Below are 23,167 nucleotides of genomic sequence, written 5' to 3'. Positions count from 1 at the left end.
CTGCTCAGTTGCTACATAACGCTGAAGAAGAAGCGGCGGGGGGGGGGGGCTGGATTGTACTTTCTTTAAGCAGGATGTTGATTGTGTAATGGCAGTTCCTCTTTTTCTCTGGCATAGAAAACATTGGAAGGTTCAGGATCAAGTTAACTGGCCTTGCAGTTAATTCCATGTTGTTGCTGGCTCTGAAAAAAACCAATTGTACACACAGAAATCCAGTGACATCATTATTGACCAAATACTTTTAGGAAGAACACACATACTGAATCTTGAGAGCAAAAGGGGCTCTTTTAGTTTCGCAATGCATATTTATTTCTTAAAATCCTAGTTCTTTTAAATGTTAAATGTCAGCCAAGCATCAGTCATGCTTCATGAAGTATTTTATTCAAAGCTGTGCTAGAATATGGGTTGGGTTGTCATTTCACATGTACTTCTGAAAGTACATCCTTTGAGTTGGATCCTGAGGAGCTTCCTCCAGCCATGGGAGATGGCTGCCAGTCCAGAAGTAAGTGTTGTGGTCCCAAACACACAGGTGTTGAATTCCAGAGCAGCAAAATAGGATCAGAGGGTCCAGATGCAGGTTGAGTAGCTAAAACAGTAAAAGGGACGCCCCTCTGGATCCACCCCACTGAAAGCAAAATGCACGGACAGGTGGTGTCCACATTCCTGTGTACATTCCAGTGCACACAGATTAATTTTGTGACTGTTCAAAACCTCGGAGACACAAGAGCTGTTGTCACACAAGAGCTGTTGTCAGGCCCTAGTTAGCCAGGTTTTGAGGCTGGCGGTAACGGGCTGGCTGTCCACATGAGCCAGAACCTATAGTGAACAAATATCAGAGGACCAGAAGCAAGTGCTTGGCACAGACAGGGGTCAAGGTTCACAGAAGCAAGCAGGGATTTGGGCAGTGTTTCCACACCAGGAACTGGTCAGACTGAGCAACAAGTTAGGTGTAGCTTTACTGGGCCTAGAAGACAGGGAATGATTCTGGGAGTCAGCTGACCGAGGCAGAGTGATGCTGTGACCTTGGTGGTACCATCAAAGCAAAGAGTTTAATGGTTCAAAATCTAATGGTTCAGAATCCAAGGGAAGCTTTATGGTTGACCAACTAAATGCATTTCATAAAGCTGCAGTGTTACAAATTAACTATTCAAAATCAACAATCCTGTTCTCTAATAGAGACATAGCAGGAAAAACCAACAACAAAGAGTTTAGTTTGCCAGACTTGCAAACAGGGATATCTCTGGGCACATAAAAGACTTGAGTTACAAGCCCATGACACACAACTGCCTAAAAATTGCGTCTGCTGATTTATGTGTTTCGATGCAGATTTAGGCTGACTTAGGTGGGAGAAACAAAATCCGGGCTCTCACTATCAGGGATTTCTCTGAACAATGGCTTTCCTAGACCCATCCACTGTATGTGGATTGGGTCCTCTGCAAATAAAGAAGGAAGATACTGTAGCTAGGTTCTCATGGCACTGTGATTTGTGGTGTGCCCAGCTGCCATGCAGGCAAAAAATAAAATAAAATGTGAGGGTGGGGAAGAGTGGGAGATCCAAGACCACCTGCAAAAGCCGTGCAGCGTCTTGATCCCTTCCGCAGGGTGCTCTCCTTGCTTGCAATGGAAACAGAGCTTTTGTGTTTCAGATAGGAAGTCACTGGGTCTATCTGCCAGGAGCCATGGGCTGCTCAGTGCCCTATAACCATCTACCTATGTGCATATTTATGCTTATGCAAATGTGTTCATATACGACAGCGAGGGGTGTGGGAGATTTTGTGTCTAGCTCGTGGTATGGCAGCCCCCATTGCCAACAGCTTTTACCCAGTTCAACCAAACTTCAGAAACACAAACAAACAACCCCCTTTCACCCTAGAATTCAAAAGGACAGCTTTGGGAACAGTGGAAAAGTTACTACAGTACAGTATTATTGTTAAAGAAAGAGAAACATTTTTATATTTTGACCACAGGGTGGCACTGTAGAACTGAAAAGCAGTAAGACAAAAGCTGTACAAGAACAAGGATGGCATTGAATGGGAGCCCAACTCTTATCTGCCCAGTTTTCGGATATTTAAGATCATCTGGCAGCCTTTTAAGCATTACAAAATGTTTAAGTGCAGTATGGTCCCTCATAGCTTTCAATATCAGATGGCCAACAGCTGAATCAGTGACACCTTCCCACCTTTCCCGGGATACCAGGGTTTTAGTGTGGAGGATGCTAAGGGTGCAATCCTATATATGTCCAGTTAGATAAAAGTCCTGCTCAGTTCAGTGAAGCTCACTCCCAGAGAAGTGTGTATAAGACTGTAGTCTCTCCTGCCAGTACTGCTGGCATCTCATGCAGAACGCCAACAGCCTGTACCAGTCTAGTACAGTGTACCTCGGGTTAAGAACTTACAGTGGTACGGTACCTCGGGTTAAGAACTTACAGTGGTACCTGAGGTACCACTGTAAGTTCTTAACCCGAGGTACCGTACCACTGTAAGTTCTTAACCCGAGGTACACAGTACTAGACTGTACTAGACCTGTACTAGACTGTACTAGACCTGAGGTACCACTGTAATTTGTTCTGGAGGTCTGTTCTTAACCTGAAACTGTTCTTAACCTGAGGTACCACTTTAGCTAATGGGGCCTCCTGCTGCCTCTGCGCTGCTGCTGCACAATTTCTGTTCTCATCCTGAACAAAGTTCTTAACCCGAGGTAATATTTCTGGGTTAGCGAAGTCTGTAACCTGAAGCGACTGTAACCTGGAGCGTCTGTAACCCGAGGTACCACTGTATATGCATTTTCTCTCCCCCCCCCCCTATTTTTATCTTGTGAACCACCCTGTGATCTTTGGCTGAAGGGCTACACATTTAATAGTAAAAATAATATTAATGGCAGACTCACTGAGCAGCAATCTAGCTGACCTATTGACTGACCAAGTGAGAAGTGGAGCAGGTGACTGAACAGCCACCTGAGCAGGTGACCTAGTGGAGAACCAAGTCCTGGAATGGGTGTCTGAGTAGCAGCAATCCACTCTTGAGGTTAACAAGGCACTGACTAGTGGTCAAGCTATTTGTTTTTATTATTATGCAGTTTTACAATATATATTTGAATTTGAACAATAATCATAATCATAAACATATAGGATTCCCTGAATCCTTCGACTTCCCTCCATGGGTTCCATTGTCAACCTTTTTCTACTGCATCATATAATTTCTCAATTTTTCTGAAAAATTCATTTTTACCTTAGTTTTTGTTACAAAGCTTTTAGTCATTTACAGTGTTCTCTAAGGTAACTTATAAATTTTCCCCATTCCTTATTAAACTTTCTATCTTCTTGGTTTCTAATTTTCCTGGTCATTGACGCCATTTCGGCATAGTCCATCTTCTTTTTCAACCATTCGTCTCTGGTCGGGACTCTGGGCCGGTGGTATCCACACTGCTGTCATCACTTACATGAATAGTATGCTCTTTGGTAGTGGTCAAGTTATTCTGACCCAGATATGGCCATACCTGGCCACCAGACAAAGCTAATCACAGGGGTCACTGATGACAAATATGAATCCTGGTGTAACCTCCAGCTCTTGACCTACCCCTTGAGAAGGAGTGCAGCCCCTCCATCGTGCCCTCTGTCTCCAATGTGTATTACTGTGCTCATGTATCTGGAGCCAAAACTGCACCACCCACAGTAAAGGCCTAGGCAGACTTGGGGTACCCCTAAGGTAACACTAGGTTTGCAGAAAAACCCTGTAGGAATAAATCCTATCAAGGAGGGGGGAAACCAAAACACCCCATAAGAACTCAATGACACGGAACGTTTAGGGGTGAAAGGGGGGAAGCAGAAGGGAGGGAGGGAAGGAGAGAGTGAGAGAGACTACAGAGATCTATATAAAGAGTAGAATAAATCGTTTATTTGGTGATTTTTCTGGTTCACATTGAAAAACGATTTCAAAATGCTCTCAGGATGACAAAGAGGTTGCTCCCCACAGATAGCAACAGAGAGATCAAAGCATCAGTATTCAATGAAACAGTTGCACTAGATCAGGAGTCAGCAAACTTTTAAAGCAGGGGGCCGGTCCATTGTCCCTCAGACCTAGTGGGGGGCCGGACTATTGGGGGGGGGAATGATGCAAGAGCATTGCGAGCCCCGATGGCTGCTTACCTGTTTCTTGCGAGTGGCAGGGGCTGGCAGTGGTGGCTGTGGAGGGACAATGAGCGGTGCGCGAAAGGGCTCCGGAGAGGGGCTGCTTAAAATGGCAGCCGCTCGAGTGCTACTGCTGCTGGCACCAACAAGCCCAGCCCCTTTCCTCCTCTAGGCAGGGTGGGACCATTCAGACTGGAAAAAGAATTGGTAAACTCAAAAGCAAAAATACTTTCCAAAAATACTTTCCAGGGAGGTCGAGGAGGAAGAGGTAAAATCTGTTATGGTCAAATGGGCCCAAGACTTTGGCTACAACATCCCAATGACCGCCTGGGAAAATTTATGGAAGGTCAATATGAAATTCACTGCATGTTACACCCTAATATGAAGATGCAGTTCCGATGGTACCTGACACCACTAAAATTATCTAAAATGTATAAAAATATTTCAAGCAAATGTTGAAATATTTGGTAAGCAGAAGGGTCAAGAAAATTAGGGATGCTTGGCCTAGACATACCAAAAATTGCGAGAGAAATATTCTTGTATGCTACTGTAGAAGCAAGAATACTAATTGCAATGAACTGGAAAGGAGAGAAAATCCCAACAAAGTTGGAGTGGCAGAGCAAATTGATGGAGTTTGCCAAACTGGCAAAAATGACAGACAAATTGAGAAGTAATACTGAACAAACATTTATTTGGAATTGGGACATGTATAAAAAAAATCTTAAAGATTATTGTATTAGTATAAAAGTGGCAGGATTTGAATGATTTCTGTGTTATGATGGATATTTATAAGTGGATATATTATTGACAATTAAAAAGAAAATAGAGATTAATAGTGCACTAAATAAAATAAGAAAAATAATGTGATTTTCTTTTTGTATTTCTATTTTGATTATATATATATATATATTTCTTTGTTATATCTTTTAATATTAATAAAGCATTAAAAAAAGAACATATTGAGGAGACACGCTGGGGGGGGGCAGGAATGTTCTGTTGTGCACGAGACATCCTTGCACTGATTGCTCTTTTTTCTCCTTCTAATATTTAATCCTGGAGTTTGGCAAACTTTAGTCCTTTATGTCCAATTTATTTAAGCATCTTCCACAATTCTTATAAAGTGGGACAATAGACTTCTTTTTTTAAAAAAAAATGGGATGAGGAGGGACTGCAAATATTCCACAAGTTTTAACCAACAGTGCTTCTTTTACACCAGTTGAAATAGCCCATAATAATCACAGGATGGTACAGCAACACTTCTGTGGATAATCCTCCGCATGCACCTTGCGTTCCTTGCCATAAACATAGAAGGAGTAAGGTTTTCCATGCCACAAATATTGTACCCTGGTGAGAAGTATCAGCTCAATTGTTTGCCTCTGTAAAAACACAAAGAAGATACTTTTTAGATCTAAACATCAGTGTTTCGTTCACAGAAAAGTTCAAACCTGAATGGCTTTCTTTTATACATAGAAGAATGGCAAGACTTAGGCACATTCTGAATACGGAGATGCTGCAGCCCTATCTGGCAGGTATGGGGAATCTGGGACCCTCCCGACGTTCTTGTCCCAAACCATTGGGCATGCCTGCTGGGCTTGCTTAAGCTGGAGCGCAACAACACCTGAAAAGCCAGAAGTTCCCCATCCCTATTCTCTGACCCAACTAGCCTAGGGTGCTGCCAATGGAGGAACTCAACCAAACAATATGGAAAAAGCCTACAAAGCTTAGGATGTTTGCAAGGGCACAGGCCAGTGGAGACCAGCAGGTGCATGAATTTCACCATGACCCTGCATGGGGGAAGGAAGCGCTCCAGGCAATCCTCTTGGACCACAGCACTGAGGACCATCGCCTCAGTGGTGATTCAGTTAATATTCACAGCACTCGCCTGCCTGAGTATCCGCCTTGTAGATGCAAACTGAGCTTGGTGTTGTTCAACGGCATTGCTGGAGGCTTGACTGACGCCAAAATCAGGGAAACTAATCACTGGATATACCTATGGAAACACAAATTTCAAAGACATACAAAAAAACCTTGAAGTCCTGAGCAAGGAGCAAGAGCAGGCTAGTCATTGTTTTATCACATTACGTATACAGTGGTGCCCCGCAAGACGAATGCCTCGCTAAACGAAAAACCCGCAAGACGAAAGGGTTTTCCGATTTTTTAGCGGCTTCGCAAGACGAATTTCCCTATGGGCTTGCTTCGCAAAGCTGCTATCCGCAGCTTGGAGAGCCCTGTGGGGAAGTCAGGGCTCCCCAAGCTGCAGATGTCTGCCCCGCCCGAGGGGCGCTCTGCTTAAGAGCGCCCCTTGTGCGGGGCAGCAGGCTGCTATCCGCAGCTTGGAGAGCCCTGTGGGGAAGTCCGGCAGGGCTCCCCAAGCTGCAGATGTCTGCCCCACCCGAGGGGCGCTCTGCTTAAGAGTGCCCCTCGTGCGGGGCAGCAGGCTGCTATCCGCAGCTTGGAGAGCCCTGTGGGGAAGTCCGGCAGGGCTCCCCAAGCTGCAGATGTCTGCCCCACCCGAGGGGCGCTCTGCTTAAGAGTGCCCCTCGTGCGGGGCAGCAGGCTGCTATCCGCAGCTTGGAGAGCCCTGTGGGGAAGTCCGGCAGGGCTCCCCAAGCTGCAGATGTCTGCCCCACCCGAGGGGCACTCTGCTTAAGAGCGCCCCTCGTGCGGGGCAGCAGGCTGCTATCCGCAGCTTGGAGAGCCCTGTGGGGAAGTCAGGGCTCCCCAAGGTGCAGATGTATGCCCTGCCCGAGGGGCGCTCTGCTTAAGAGCGCCCCTCGTGCGGGGCAGCAGGCTGCTATCCGCAGCTTGGAGAGCCCTGTGGGGAAGTCAGGGCTCCCCAAGCTGCAGATGTCTGCCCCGCCCGAGGGGCGCTCTGCTTAAGAGCGCCCCTCGTGCGGGGCAGCAGGCTGCTATCCGCAGCTTGGAGAGCCCTGTGGGGAAGTCCGGCAGGGCTCCCCAAGCTGCAGATGTCTGCCCCACCCGAGGGGCGCTCTGCTTAAGAGTGCCCCTCGTGCGGGGCAGCAGGCTGCTATCCGCAGCTTGGAGAGCCCTGTGGGGAAGTCCGGCAGGGCTCCCCAAGCTGCAGATGTCTGCCCCACCCGAGGGGCGCTCTGAAGCAGAGCGCCCCTCATGCGGGGCAGCAGGCTGCTATCCGCAGCTTGGAGAGCCCTGTGGGGAAGTCCGGCAGGGCTCCCCAAGCTGCAGATGTCTGCCCCACCCGAGGGGCGCTCTGAAGCAGAGCGCCCCTCGTGCGGGGCAGCAGGCTGCTATCCGCAGCTTGGAGAGCCCTGTGGGGAAGTCCGGCAGGGCTCCCCAAGCTGCAGATGTCTGCCCCACCCGAGGGGCGCTCTGCTTAAGAGCGCCCCTCGAGCGGGGCAGCAGGCTGCTATCCGCAGCTTGGAGAGCCCTGTGGGGAAGTCCTGCAGGGCTCCCCAAGCTGCAGATGTCTGCCCCACCCGAGGGGCGCTCTGAAGCAGAGCGCCCCTCGTGCGGGGCAGCAGGCTGCTATCCGCAGCTTGGAGAGCCCTGTGGGGAAGTCCGGCAGGGCTCCCCAAGCTGCAGATGTCTGCCCCACCCGAGGGGCGCTCTGCTTAAGAGCGCCCCTCGAGCGGGGCAGCAGGCTGCTATCCGCAGCTTGGAGAGCCCTGTGGGGAAGTCCTGCAGGGCTCCCCAAGCTGCAGATGTCTGCCCCGGGCGAGGGGCGCTCTGCTTCAGAGCGTCCCTCGCACCCGGCAGCAGGCTGCTATTCGCAGCCTAGGCAGCCCTGCAGGAACTCTTCTGAAGGCTGGCGGCGGGAGAAGGGCTTTTCTTCCCACCGCCAGCCTTCAGAAGGCTGTTCTGAAGCCTGGCGGTGGGGAGAAAAGTCCTCCCCCCCCCAGCCTTCAGAAGAGGTCCGGGGAAAGACTGTCCCCGGACCTGGTCTGAAGGCGGTCTCCCTAGGAACGCATTAATTGATTTTCAATGCATTCCTATGGGAAACCGTGCTTCGCAAGACGAAAAACTCGCAAGAAGAAAAAACTTGCGGAACGAATTAATTTCGTCTTGCGAGGCACCACTGTACATGCAACTGCATACCACCCAAGAAGAGCCTCTTGCCTGCACTGCGGACAGGTAAGTAAAATGCAGAGCAAACTACTGTTGCCAATATGAGATGATGAAGCCAGGCTGTTTCTGGGCAACCCAGTATGTCCCTGTCCAGCCCTCTCTCTTTTACACAAAATTATCAAGAGGGTTCCCTGGGAAGAGGGATTAGTAAACCACTCTGGGAACTGCAGCTCTCTAAAAGGAATAGGGGTCTCCTAACAACTCTGAGCATCCTTAACCAAAGACAGTTCCCAGGATTCCTTGGGGCAAAGCCATGACTGTTGAATGTGGTATGATGCTGTTTTCAACGTCTAGTGGAAATGGGAGCCAGAGAGAGGTTCGGTTCCCACTTTGGCACTTTTAACGCTCTGGCAGCCCAGTGCCGAAACAAGCCCCAGCCTGGGCCTCCACAGAAAAATGTGTTGCCACTTGACAAATACACTACTGAAGTGGGCCAAGCGCCACTGTCACCCAACACCAAAATTTCTCCAGTTCCATGACTGGAAGGAGGAGCACAGACATGTCACATTCGTACCTGTGTATTTTTGTATGGCTACAATAACTTTTATGATTGTGTGTGTGTTGTGGCCCAGGGTGAGGGAGAGGTAGCAGAGGTTGGAGTAGCGTGGGGGAAGATTTATGTGTCTGGGGGACATTATATGGTGAAATATGGTCCACCAATTAATTAATTGCCAACACTTGGTTCCTTTTCAAGGCCTGCCTCTCTTTGCATTACTGCTTTTGCTGAAAGCATTTCATTACCATAGGGCTGTCATCAACAAACAACGTCTCTCCAGTAACCGTTTTGAAGAGTTCGATAGGAAATCCAGATCTTTCATCTGCCACATATTCATAAATGTTGTTCTTCCTATGAAGGCAAAAGGCAGGAGAGTTGTAATGGCAACCTGCAGCCCTTCTTTGTTTTCACAGCACAACACCCTTCTTAAACCAATGCTCTCAAAATGGCTCCCCCTGCTATGTAACCTTTTTACGTGGGGTCGAAGAGCCGGCCCAATCTCCAACATACCGTATTTTTCGCTCTATAACACGCACCTGACCATAACACACACGTAGTTTTTAGAGGAGGAAAACAAGAAAAAAATATTCTAAACGAAACAGTGGATGTATGATTTTTGTGGTTCATGCTGTGGCCACAGACGTGATCTGACGGTGAGTTTGGGGTAGCCCAATGCAAAAATCCTGAGGATCCACGTGCATCCATGCTTTGTAACCACATTTTTGCACTATTGTAGCCCCATGAAACTGTGGGTGCGTGTGTGTTTTTTTGGTGCAGGCTGTAGCCATGGATATGCTATGTAATCTGATGGTGAACTTGGGGTGACCCAGTGCAAAAATCCTGAGGATCCATGTGGATCCATGCTTTGTAACCACGTTTTAAGTGGGGAGGGAAGGAAAAGCATTCAAGGGACAAGGAAAACACGCATGGTACGTGGAGAAGGATGCTGCTAAAAATGCAGAAGAAGGGTTTAACGGGAGAAGGAGCTCGCGTGGGGTATGTGGAGAAGGATGCTGCTAATGATGCAGAAGAAGGGTTTAAGGGGAGAAGGAGCTCGCATGGGGTGTGTGGAAAAGGAGCTTTTCGGCGAGCTGAGCGGGGAGGGTGGAGGGAAAGAGCACTGTTGCTTTAAAGGAGCCAACCGGACAGCAGCCACTTACAGCAGTGTAAGCAGCTCCTTTCCTCTCCCGCTTTGCTCCTTCTCTCCCTCTTTGCTGCTTTACGCAGCTAATGGCGAATCCCCTGCAACCCAAGTCCTGCTCAGCGGATCAGCTGAGACGCTGGGAGAAGTAATTTCCCCCTCTCCCTCATCCCATGCCCTCCTGTCCCCAGCAGCCTGTTAAAAAACTTTTTTACTGGTTTTCACTGCGCTCGTGGCTCAGAGCCCTCCTGTGCCCTGTCGTCCCTCTGCAGCCTCATTGCTCCGTTTAGAGAGCGCACGGACCTTTGCTAGCTGAGGCTGCAGCAGCTGTTGCTGGCTATGCGGCGCTTTTTCCGGCTCGCTATGGCTCCCGTCTGTCCCTCCTCCCGTGTAAGCGGCTGCTGCCCGCTTTGCTGCCATGGCTCTCCTTCCCTCCCTCCTCCTCGGCTCCTCCCCCTCCTCCTGGCTGTAAAGCAAGCAAAGCTAGAGCCGCGCAAAGCGGGACAGAAGTCCTGCAAGCGGCTCCCGGTTTGCTTGACTGACAGCAGCCATGGCTCCGGTCGAGTGCATTCGCTCCGTAACACGCACAGGCATTTTCCCTTACATTCTAGGAGCAAAAAAGTGCATGTTTTGGAGCGAAAATTACGGTATATCAAACACAGTGCACGCCCATGGGGGAACTGAACCACATCAGGTGCTGACCATAAATTTATGAAGTCACCAAACTGGCACAATGCTCAAAGGTAGCCGTCGGTGCGGACTGAGCCAGAGCAATGCCTCATTTAGCCCCATACACTAACCTAAATGACAAGAGGTCTCAAGCCCATATTTTCCAGATCAGTTGAGTAACCATTCGTAGCATCTATACTGGACCTGCTCACTCAAGATGCTGAATGTAAAACTCAGGTGACTCTGGTAGGCAGAGCCAATTTTCCACACCATTAGAAGCGGCCTCCCCTTCCCACCAGTCTATTTTGACAAGACTTACTGTCAGGGAACTGCCATCGGAGAGTCAGGTGGTGGAAGGGCTCAAGGAGGGTAGGAGAGCCTCGGATGCTGAGGAAGGAACCAGCAGGGGGAGAGAGAGAGTTCCCACAGAAACTCAGTCGGAGGGATGGCTCCAAGATACTTCCAGTGAGAACAGCGGAGAGGTTTCAGGACCCCCGCTGGGAACGCCTACTCCGTGTAGGAAACTGTCACGCAGAGAATCCAGAAGGAGAGTTTCCGTTAAGGAACTCTTATGTTGGTGTAAATTCCGGAAACGCCCACTGACGGATTCTGCCAACGATTGAGGTAGCCATGCACCCATGGCTCCGCGGACTGGGAGAGTTTAGAAACTGATTGCATGAGTTGAGAGCTCAACCATTTACGCACAAGCAGCCCCCTTAACCCATAACACTTACCATTCAACTTGCAGCTCAATGAACGACAGCAGTTGTCCTTTTCCTTCACAATCGTTGCAGACTGTTTTTCCCATACCAGAACACTGCTGGCAACTGTAAATAAAATGTAATAAAACACAAGGTGCGATAAAATGTAATGAAACTACTCGGCATAAAGCTTGGTGCTTTGTGAGCCCGGCTGAAACACACACACACTAAAGGAAAGGATAATCCAGCAAAACCAATGGAATAGAGGTTTCTCAGTTCTAGAGCTGTCTTCTTGTTTCATTTTTCTGTTGGGAAATGGTGCCATCTCCTGGACCTCAGGACGCATAACAAGCTGAGCTTCTTTTTCAGTTAGCAACATTTTCCAGTTTGGCCAATACTAGTCAGGGGATGGCAACCCTATTTCTGCTCTCTTGAATATACTTAGCCAACACAGGCACACAGAGGGATGCAGTGTGGCATGCCCCCATAGTTTGGGTGACGGGCTGGAGATCTGCTTTATTTGCTTTCTTAGGATCCTTCTGTTTCAAACATACCCTAAGCCTTTCTCTCATATGTATTTTTCCACCATGAAACTCCTACAGGCTTCCATATGTCCCCAACTAGGCACAGACCAGCTTTAGCTTCAGGGAGGCTGCTGCATCAACATAGCAATTATATGTACACAGAAAATTTCATAAAGATTAAAAGATTAAAATGACAGATCACCATCTTCTTAACAGTCTGCATGTGCCTGGGACCAATGGGGAGGTGAAAAGTAAGGCCTGTAGGATCTTTTCTCCATTCACCTGAGGGCTGTCTAACTTTTCACGCTAATTCAAATTTTGCAAAACAACAGCACACGTCTCTGAATGCAAAAAATCATAAACAGAAGAGACTTCCATTTATATTTCTAGTTTTTTGGGCCATTTCACTATAGCCCTCATTCCAGGGTGCTGCTATTAGGCAACGCCTTTTGCTTTATTTTACATTTGGGCACAAGTGCACTTCCCAAGTGCAAAATACATTTGAATCACTTCAGTTACAGAAACTGAATCAGTTCAGTTACAGAAAGATCTAGGACAATGCTTCCTATATTTTTAATTTTAAAAATTTAACTTAGGGTCTTTAAAGTCCTTCACATGCAGTATTTTAAACATTTCACACCTCTGAGGGTAAGCTAAGTCTTATTATTCCCATACTGCAGATGTCTCTTTCATCCTGCAGCTTTCCAAAGGCCAATGAGTGAGGCTGAGCACCCATGATACATATAAAACACATTCAAAACACATTATTTTCCTCAAAGAATTAAGGGGTGTTGTAGTTTGTTGGGCGTTGTTGGGAATTTTAATTCTGAGAGGAGAAAATCACAGTGCCCAGAATTCGTTGAGGGAAAGAATGTGCTTTGAATGTGCTTTTAAGGTATATAGTGTGTATACAGCAAAGGCAAGATTTGAAGCAAAGACTTCCTGGTCCCTGAGCTATAGTAACTAGATAAAAGTAGATATTTACACATGCATGCATTAGCACAGTATACGTGTGAAACTATCATCTGTTGAACCTATAGCTTGAAACTCCACCATACGATTGCCCATGGTATCTCACGTATCAGGGGACCAGGAAGCAGTGCAATTGTCACACATAGTGCAACACTCTAACCCCACAGTGAAAATAAAAATGAGCATCTTCCTCATATATTTGCATATTGACTCACGCACTTTTCAAGTCCACTTCCTGAACACAGGTCACATGTGTCATCCACAAACCGGACTCCTCTTCCATGACATCTCCCACACTGTTGCTGTTGGGATTTAATTTTAGACAAAAGAGCCAGAAATAAGTAGGGTATCGCCAAACAAAACCCTCGTTGGGCAAAATCAGCATGATCATCTTTAACAAGGAATCACTTCACTACTTTCTCTATCAGTCATTAAGGTGCTATCTGCCGAAGCAAAGATGTCCATCTTGCAATGCCCTGTGGAAGTAGATGGAGAGGCCCAAGGCACCACCTTTGTACATACCCCAATGAGGACATTGTTGTGAAGAGGTATTCCTATGGGCAAATGGACCACAAAGTCAGCTGTAACTGCAGACCTGTCAGAAATGTTGGCTAGATCCAAGCCTTCTCAATTCTACCTGCTTTTGTTGGTTCTCAAGACAAGAGAGCCTTGGGTGACTTGCTTGTGGGAAACAAGGGGGACTATCTCCCCACCCCACCCCGGGAATCAGATTCCACTCTCCAAGAAGTGTATTTTTAATGCCCTATGAACCTCAAACTGCTGCCATCTCAGACAAAAAAATTATTAGAAGATCTGTTTCCTGCAACTCATGAAACGTGGTGCTGAAGTATGAGGGGAAGGGTCAGTCCTGAAGACCACTTTGTCTTGGTCAAAAATCCAAAGGTCTTCCCTCTGTGACAGAGGACTTCCCTGTCTCCTTGACCCAACCTGGCTGATTCCATCCAAGTGAGAGGTGTTGACCTTCTCCTTCTGCTTTCTTAACACTGCCTAGATGCAGCTGGAGATTTCTTGCCTCTTAATAAGAGACGCTGCCCAGTTCCATCAATCTGTGAACTGATACTCTATTTGATTCCACCATACTTCATCCCTTTCTATTTTCACAAAGCATGTAAAAATGTAGGTTTTAAAAAATAAAATAAACTTTTTTCTGAATTAACGGATTAAAAATTGATGGAAGGGTTGTTAGTCGTGACTTTTATCAATTTGGGGTGGTATTGCAATGTTTACTTTAATTAATATTTCTCACATCCATGATTACGTAGTCAGTCGTGTTAATTGTTCTCTGTTCTGAGTTTCCAAATATGGAAGAAAAACCAGCATAGAAAACATATACCCCAGACATCCAGTACAATTGCTATATCAAATATTTACTGGCTTTCTGGTTTATATCTCCGGGGTTCCAATTTGGTTCTACTAGTCAACATCCCATCAGATGTTCAGACAATAGCAGGACAGGCTACTGCGCAAAAGAAATATGCTTTCCTCCACCACCTTTTATTTTCTTATCTGTGTTCTCATCTTTCTACAAAACGAAAACTCCACACTAAGCAAAACAACCCCCTTACTCACAACTACTTACCTTGCTGTTGCCGTTGCATTTACTGCAGTGACGTCTACCAGTTGATCCACATGTCGGGCAAGCCTTCAAAATCAAAGAAAGGAGAGCGTCAAAACGGAGCCAGCAGCTTTTATTTGGACCTGGGTTGTCTGGAAATACTATGCTGTTCATAATAAAAGCAGGCAATGTTAAGAGGATCTGGTGGGCTTCCATTTGTTTTGCATTAAACTATGGCCACATTCATAACATACATTCAAGGTGTTATGGTGCCACTTTAAACACCCATGGCTCCACCCCCCACCCCCTGCAAAGAATTCTAGGAACCGGAGTTTGTTATGGGTGCTGAACTGCAACAAGATCTAGAAGATTCCCACCCAGGTCTTCTACTGTCAGAAGGTTTGGAATTTCAATCTCAGCCACAACCTTATGATTTCTATGCTTGCAGACATTGGGCTAAGGCAGAACCTAGCTGTTACAGCCAACAAGATGGAAAACACCCAACGTAGGCTCTTCCAGTGCACAAACCTTAGGACTGGGTCACAATGTCTTCCATTCCCAGAGCTACCATTTTCAGAGTGAATTAATAAGAATTTCCTCTTCATGTGGAACTCTGGACATAGTACAGTTGTACCTTGGATCCCGAACGCTTTGGTACTTGGACATTTTGGCTCCCAAACGCCACAAACCCGGAAGTGTGTGTTCTGGTTTTCGAACATTCTTTGGAACCCAAATGTCTGACAGGGTTTCCACAGCTTCCGATTGGCTACAGGAACTTCCTGCAGCCAATCAGAAGCAGCGCTTTGGTTTCCAAACATTTTGGAAGTTGAACGGACTTCCAAAACGGATTCCATTTGATTTCCAAGGTATGACTGTAGTTCTGTGAAGGGAACATGCAGCTCCTAACAATGCTCAGCACCTTTAACAAACCACAGCTCCCATAATTCTTTGAGGGAATCTATGAGCATTTAAATTAGTATGACAGTGCTTTAAATGTATGGTATGACTTTCCTTTCCTGCTTGACTTTCCTTCAGTCATCTCATTTGAAAACAAAACTCTTTTACCTCCAAAATTACGCACCCCTCTTGTTACTCGGGTCACATAATGATCCACCTAAATGCCTATACATACATTTCTGCACAAACTCTTACCAGTAAACCTGTGTACAATTTGCAACAACATTCCTCTGTCGCTTCTTTCTGCTCTCATATCCCATTATAAATCTGATCATGATCTTTGTGCCTTCAATTCTGCCTGAGAAACTCCAAAGAGCTGCTTCCCTCTTACGTGACTCTAGCCCACAGTCACTGGTTGCTTCTCATAAATCTCTCCCACAACAGGAACAACTCAGAGATAATAACTATCTTGTAATTAAGGACAACAGGATAAGCTACAGGATAAGGACAAGAGTATAAGCTACTGGCAGCTAGAGAGTTGGGGAAACAGTCCCTGACTTCCCTCACAGACACAGCACAAAATCAGGGCCTCAAGCTACAACCCGGCATGAACACTTACCTGGCAGTAAGCCCCACTGAGTTCAGTGGGAGTTACCTTGAAGAAAAAAGGCACAGGGCTGTGCCAAAGAGGAGGGGAAGGGTGCTGGCCAGACAAAATGCATGGACCCACGTATACCACCATATTCACTGATACATTAGCTCTGTACCGTTAATGCTGATGTATGAGGCACTCTGATTCTCTGGGTTTTCTCTCGGAACATGCCAGGAGTGTCTGCTCTCATATCCCAAGGCAAAGGAGGTGTCCCACGCAGGTAGGAATCTACTGCTCCACCTGGTATAAGAAAGCTTGGTTTGCAAACGTTCTTTGGAACCCGAACATACAATGTGACTTCCGCGGCTTCCAATTGGCTGCAGGAAAGCCATGCCTTATTTCTGAAAGTTTTAGAAGTTGAACGGACTTCCAGAATGGATTCCATTCAACTTCCAAAGTACCACCATACCTTGTTTTCAGGACATACAGAAATGGAGAGATAAGGTGGTCTATACTAAAGCACAGTTCCATCTAATGCTTTCAGATTTTTTAGAACAAAGGTACACAAATATGCAATTTTTTAATGCATCTATCCTTTTTGGTTTGAAGGCCTTGTTAAATAATATTATACTGAGTCCTTTACATTGAGAATGCATTGAGAAAGCAATAAAAGCTGGTTCCTGTAAAATTCTTCTCAGGTTGCTACCCGAACTCCCACCACCTGCTGACACAGCCTTTTGTGGAGTGGCAGAGCCATCACAACATCCTCAGCTGCTCAGTGGCCATGGAATTGGGGGTGGGGGCAGGAAAAGCTGGCCTAATGTCACCTGATGCCTGCTGTTAGACCAGCTCATGATCCATTGCATCAGGCCAGCTCAGCCCCATTCCCACCTTTGGAAACCCATTTCAAGGCCCTCTGTTGGGTATCCACTGGGATAATGTCAACGGGACTCCTGCCTGCCCAACTGGTGACTGGCAGGAGGCCAGCTCAGCTGGCAGAAGTAAAAGGAGATGCACTACACTGTGAAGGGTTTGGATGGTTCAGTCTGGCCTAAGTGGGGCTGGATTGTAGTGTAGCGTAGCATAGCGGTACTTACCCCCATAAGGTTCCGTCTTCCATTCAGAGGATCTTGATTCAGTGAAGGTCTCCAGTTTATACTAAGAAACAACTTTCAAGAATTAAACACTTCACTCAAGAAATAGTCAGCAGATTTTTAAAATTGGCTTAAGGAAATTACACAGGGAAGCAACACCTTAAAATGTCTCTGGTTAGAGCCAACACAAAGCAACCACCACAAGACTACAAAACAGTACAGTGGTGCCCCGCAAGACGAACGCCTCGCAAGACAGAAAACCCGCTAGACGAAAGGGTTTTCCGTTTTGGAGGCGCTTCGCAAAACGAATTTCCCTATGGGCTTGCTTCGCAAGACGAAAATGTCTTGCGAGTTCCTGCGGGGGTTTTTCCCTCCCCCCTCTTTTCCTAAGCCCTAAGCCGCTTATCAGCTGATCCGCTAAAAGCCGCTAAACCGCTAATAGCGCTAATCCGCTAAGCTGTCAATGGGCTTGCTTCGCAAGACGAAAAAAACGCTATACGAGAGCCTCACGGAACGGATTAATTTCGTCTTGCGAGGCACCACTGTACAAGTAAAGTGCATCTCTTATCCATTAACTCAAAATGGTCATATATACTAAAAAAATAGAATGTCCCCGTCTACAAGTTTTCATGCTAATATAAAAGAACTGCAGATACTTAAAAAATAAGTGGCAAAGGCTAATGAAAATAAATCCATAAATGTCTATCAATTTTGAACAGCGCATGGAAATGTTCATGCAACAGTTTTTGCAAGCAAAAGCATTGCTTTGAGATGGGCAAGATATCCAGCGATGTTGGTACTAGATTAAAAAGTTCAGAAACATTCATGAAGGTAACAATCCCAAGAAGAACCAGAAATGTGAGTGTGACGTTAACATATGAGAGAGTGCTGGAGGTGAAATAGTTAAACAGGTTGCCCAGTCAGGACCCAGGGGGGTGGAGTCAGTCAGGTGTGTCGGACTGGCAATGCCAGCGTTCAGAGGGTGTCTCTGCCTCCACCATACCAGCTGCTCCTGCATAGCTATACTATTACCAATATATACTGCTTACTCTGTAGGTATTGAATAACTGTAGGTCATTAAACACCATCTCTTTGGCTGGGTCTGTGCTGTAGCAGCACTTGCTGGAAGCATACTGGATAAAAGCTTCTTTGGCTTCATCTTCTGAAATGGCAGGAACGCTGTAGGAAAGGACCAAAAGGAGGGATAAGTAAAAATGACCGCCAAAACTTCCCATAGTCCTTTTTGCCTGGGAGGGGCGGAACCTCAGAGACAAGAACCAAATATGCACGCCATATCCGTTTTTTCTGGCCATCACAACTCTCCCGAGGCCTGGTTAGAATATGTCTTTGAAGTCTGAAAACACCTCGTGAATTTCTGAATGGAGGCTGGGGAGAGATGTGGGAGTGTCTGTGGAAACTAGCCTACTGAACAAAGGTGAAATCTGCATGCCCTGCTTGGCCCATTTTTGCCTCTGGCCCCACCCACACCACTGTCATGTGACCCTGAGAAGGAGGTCCACAACAGAATGCTTAACAGTATCCACTTACTTCCACGTTCTCTGGGGCGGCTGTTGCCCACCTCCATGTCCAAGAAACAAGTTAGGTGGAGGCAGGCAATGTTTTCCTCCTATAAAGGAATGGGGTTCGGGTAAGAACAGCAGGATAAGCAGTTGTGAATGTTCTCAGGTCTCATGAGCAACGTGCTAGAAGAAAGTTCTCCTTGGCAATAGCAGAAAGGAACATGCATGCAGTGGGTGTTGAACTTGGCCAGGTAGCGGATCAGCAACCAGTGCAGAACTCCGAGCGCAGGTGTGAGATGCTGACAAGGCTTTACTCCTGTTAGCAATCATGCTGCAGTATTCTGCACTAACTGCAGTCTGGATCAAGCACAAGGGAAGCACCTTAAAAACTAGCACTTGTATTACAGCATACACCAGGGGGCAGCAAGGTTTAACTTGCCTGGGCCAGTTCACTCCAGTGGAGATCCTTCCATGGGCAAGAGCGCATGTGCACATGAGCGCGCGTGGCTGCAATTTCCTGTGTCTGCATCTGTGCAGACGTGATTTTTGGAGTCTGAGAATGTGCAGATGCTATTTCCAGCACCACGGAAGTGAGTCCCCGCGCCATGCCGGGCTTGTTTACCGTAGCGTGCAGGGACTCACCGAATGGGTGGTTCGGTTTGGGGGTGGCTCGTGGGCCGGTTAAATGACCCCCATGCGCTGCTTGTGGGCCATGGGCCTTAGGTTGCCTACCCCTGGCATATGCTTTAGGGAACTAGGGTCCACACCAACAAGTGCTTGCCTGCAGCAGTTGTGCCTTCATAGCCAGATATGGTGCCTGTGTTATACATAGGAGCAGCATAAGGTCCTGGCATCTGAGCCATGTCTCTGGGAAGGGCGGCACCTACAACAAAGTTAGGGAAAAGGAAGACGTTAAACGTTGTCATCTTTCAAACATATAATGAATCGTATGGAATACTGAAACCTACATATAAGATTTCGTCTTTATTACACAAGTGATAGGTCAAGGGTTTGGCACTAGTGGGTACCTTCGGGATTTGAGAAAGTGCCATGGTCACAAAATGTAGGGAGGACGTAGCAATGCTGAGCCAATGCAAACAAGAACTGAGAAGGAAGGGCAAATTTCTCATGCATCATGGATATTTATCAAGACCTTACACAGGCACCAGAGGTGGTACTAGTGGGCATGCTAGCACCTGCAGCCACATTGGCAACCCCTGGTAAACTAGTATTTAGGGTGACATCTGAATGGAGCCAAGGTTAACAAGGATAATTAATGCCCGCAATGTCTTGCTTTTCATACCAAACGTCCACTGAGCAGATGTCTGTCCAACAGTTCCGTATGTCTGAGTTGGTACTCTAGCAGGAGAAAGTGAAAAAGAGTGTCATGCACAATAACAAATATAAATGAGCGGCTTAGAGTACAAAAAGCAGAAATAGATGCAGTCAATTTAAAACCATTAGAGAGTGCAGTTGTGGATGCAATTTTAACACTGTCGGATGAAGGTCTGACGTAGTAGGTGCTTAACACTTTATATATAATGTCAAGGCTGGCTTCATACGACCATTTTTTCAGCAACAAACTGATTGTTTAAAAAAAGGAATTGTGAGCTGCCGTTTTAGTTGATTTTAAAAGCCCTAAAGCCACAATATAACAATACCTTTATTGGCATAGTATTAGTATTGTAATGCTATGACTAAGCGAATCGTCATAAAGTAGAGAACAAGCTTTTGAGTTCTTGAGAACTCTTTCAACAGACTTTGGGAGTGAGTCCCAATGTTTATCCATTGCCAAATGACCAAGTACATTCTTTTATTTGCCCTGAATCTTCCAGCAATCAGCTACATTTCGTGTCCATGAGTTCCAATGCTATGAGAAGGGTAGTAAAACTTTTCTCCATGTGGTACATAACTTTCTAAACATCTATAACTTTATCACTTTTTCTCTAAACTAAAAAGTCCCAAACACTGCAACCTTTCTGCACGGGGGAGTTACTCCTTCCTGTGCATAAAGTTGCATTTTGATCATTTAGGTTGCCCTTTTTTGAAACTTTTCCTCCTCCCCTCCCTTTTTTAAAAAACTTAATGCTATTAAGGTTTATAGAGAAAAATACAAAACAAAAAGATACTAAGTTTTGTATTTTGTGGGGGGAAATACGAAAAGATACTAAGTTTTGTATCCCCTCCCCTCTTTTCAGAAACTTTTCCAACTTGCAATATCCTGTTTGCAGTGGGGCTTTTACGTTCTCATGTCTGACACCCGGAGGTCGGCATGTTCTGTATCTCAGAGTTAAGGGAATCTCTGCAGAAGTACGCATGCTCTGCTTGTCAGAGGTTCCCGGTTCGATCCCCGGTATCCCCAGGCAAGGCTAGGAAAGAGACTCTTGCCCTGTGTCTCAAGCTCACGTCCAGTGGCTGAGCATCTCCAGGAAGGGCTGGCAAGGAGCACCATCCTGAAACCCTGTGGAGAGCTAGATGGCGTCCGCATACTTCTCTATGTCTTCCCATCAGGGGTGGAGAAGCCTGGGTCACATGCCGTATGAGGAAACTTCCCATGTCCCTAGGAAAAGAAGCTAATTTCCTGGAGCTATTTTGTTTTTGCTTCTGTGGTTTTTGTAGATGTTTTGGGGACGGTGCTTAACTTGGGGACGAATTCAAGTCCCGCTAGCCATGGAGATGAAAGCGGGCCGCCTCCACTGACATGGGCGCGGCGCGGCGCGCTCAGCCCAGGGAGGAGAGACAGGAGGGGCGGCTTCCTTCCGCGGCTGCGTTGCCTTGCGCGCTTTTGCGCGCCTCTCCCGTTCGCCCGCAGCAAAAGCGCCTCTGGAAGCAGCTTTTTTCCTGCGCAAAGAAAAAGCCCCCTTTGCAGCTTTCTTGGCAGAAAGAATCAACACGTGGGCAACGGGGACTCTCTTTCCCCTTTACTTCGAGTTACAGATAGGTAGCCGTGTTGGTCTGCCATAGTCAAAACAAAATAAAAAAATTCCTTCCAGCAGCACCTTAAAGACCAACTAAGTTAGTTCTAGGTATGAGCTTTCGTGTGCATGCACACTTCTTCAGATCTGAAGAAGTGTGCATGCACACGAAAGCTCATACCTAGAACTAACTCAGTTGGTCTTTAAGGTGCTGCTGGAAGGAATCCCTTTACTTCGTTCCAGCATGAATTAAAAGGAATGGCGAGGAGGGAGAGGGTGGGGAGGACTGGCAGCTTTCAAGGGAAGCGGAGAAGAGGGGGGGGCGGGTCCCGACGAGGGGGATTTTTGTAAAAGGCTCTCACCGGATTCCCTGACGGCCGTCCGCCATCGCTTCTAGCAAACCATCTCAAACACGCGAGCAAGCAACCTTTGCCCCCTCTCTCTTTACTTTCTCTTTCCGGATCCCTCTTTGGCCAGCCTTGCGCAACTTTCTGTTTCATATAAGCTGCGGAAATGTGGACGGCGGAGAAGCAGAAAAAGGAGGAAGCGAGAGGAAGCAGAAATGGACAGGAGTTCTCCTATTCCTAGGCCCATTCTCATGTTATCTCAGACCCTCCAAGTGTCCCTTTCCCCCCAGGAACGTCCTTGATTTAGAGAAGCCGCCCTAGTTTCTGATTTGATCCCGCTTTCCCTTAGGACAGGCTTCCTCAAACTCGGCCCTCCAGATGTTTTGGGACTACAACTCCCATGATCCCTAGCTGGCAGGACCAGTGTTCAGGGATGATGGGAATTGTAGTCTCAAAACATCTGGAGGGCTGAGGTTGAAGAAGCCTGCCTTAGGATGTCCTTATTTTCGTTGGAGAAATGTTGGAGGGTATATCATTTGTGTGTAGAGCCAAGGGCGTAGCCGGGGAGGGGGGGAGACGAGGGAGCCCCCCCATCAAAGAAATAACTAAAAAACACTTAACTAAAAGCAGAAATTGTAGAAATAATTTGACAGATTTTTCCAAGCACTTGGGGTCAAAAGAAAGTAGTTTAAAACTACTTCATTCAGAATGTGCTGTATAGAGCCGGGCAGAGGATGATGACCAGGGCCGGATTTAGGTTTGATGAGACCCTAAGTTACTGAAGGTAATGGGGCCTTTTATATATATATATATATATATATATATATATATATATAATGAATATTTATTGGCATTTTTAAAAAAAAACCACACAAAAACAAAAATAGACAAGAAATAACAAAAATCCAAAAATCCAAAACTTAAAAAAACAATTAAAAACACATAAAATTTCAGTTACTTATTTTCATTTGACTTGTTTCTCAGACCTCCTCACACCTCCCCTTCTTGTATTCCAATTTAAATTATTAACTCAGCAAATCCTTATTACTTATTTCTCAACTTTAACTTAATAATTTATTTTAACATGTTGTTATTTTACTTTTCCTCTTCTTCCATTTCCTCAATTTATTTCTGCAAACCTTATTTTCATTTAATTTAAACCATTTTAAAAACCAATTTTAACTTATCCAAACTTAAACATCAATACTTATACATCGTTACTCATTCTTAAACATTTTTCCTAAAGTCGACCAAAATTTCCCTTCCACGACTTTCCCAATTTCCAAACAGATAGCAGAACAAAATAAAAACAGAGCAAATTATAATTGTATACCCTTTGGATTCCCAAACTCCACTCACCCCTTTCCCGGTTTCAGTCCCCAACAAGTGTCCATCAGTCTCAATATACTGTTTAGCCTGGAGATCTCACATCCAAGGCTCTTAAATCTCTTTCAATTCCTCTCTGCCGGTCTTTTGGATAGTCCTTAATGTTA

General features: G+C 46.3%; 1 protein-coding gene across 1 annotated transcript; it reads right to left on the bottom strand.

Annotated features, from left to right (window-relative positions):
* Nucleotides 1-5,195: 5,195 nt before the first annotated feature.
* Nucleotides 5,196-21,778, bottom strand: LOC309337044 (protein SSUH2 homolog). The gene is made up of 13 exons (XM_081853696.1): nucleotides 21,690-21,778; nucleotides 19,716-19,771; nucleotides 19,194-19,295; nucleotides 18,441-18,519; nucleotides 17,942-18,071; nucleotides 16,896-16,956; nucleotides 15,974-16,098; nucleotides 14,334-14,396; nucleotides 12,953-13,035; nucleotides 11,271-11,363; nucleotides 8,972-9,077; nucleotides 6,009-6,116; nucleotides 5,196-5,502 (listed from the first exon to the last, which is right to left on the bottom strand). Exons 1-13 carry the CDS (start codon nucleotides 21,713-21,715, stop codon nucleotides 5,362-5,364), a joined length of 1,173 nt encoding a protein of 390 aa, XP_081709822.1. The 5' UTR covers nucleotides 21,716-21,778; the 3' UTR covers nucleotides 5,196-5,361.
* Between the last annotated feature and the right edge of the window lie 1,389 nt (nucleotides 21,779-23,167).

Source organism: Podarcis erhardii (assembly GCF_964252035.2).
Source record: "Podarcis erhardii genome assembly, chromosome: 2".
Lineage (NCBI taxonomy): Eukaryota > Metazoa > Chordata > Lepidosauria > Squamata > Lacertidae > Podarcis > Podarcis erhardii.
Note: the sequence above shows the minus strand (reverse complement) of the source record. Positions and strands in the feature narration are given on the sequence as shown.

Bases quoted from the DNA above. Each gene is read 5' to 3' on its own strand.
- LOC309337044 (XM_081853696.1), bottom strand. From the start codon at position 21,715: ATGGCGGACGGCCGTCAGGGAATCCG. The intron at 16,099-16,895 runs GTAAGTACCGCT...TTCTTATACCAG, and splicing joins GAAGACGGAACCTTATGGGG to GTGGAGCAGTAGATTCCTAC. The intron at 5,503-6,008 runs GCGAGTGCTGTG...GTGTTTTTACAG, and splicing joins CAAGGCGGATACTCAGGCAG to AGGCAAACAATTGAGCTGAT.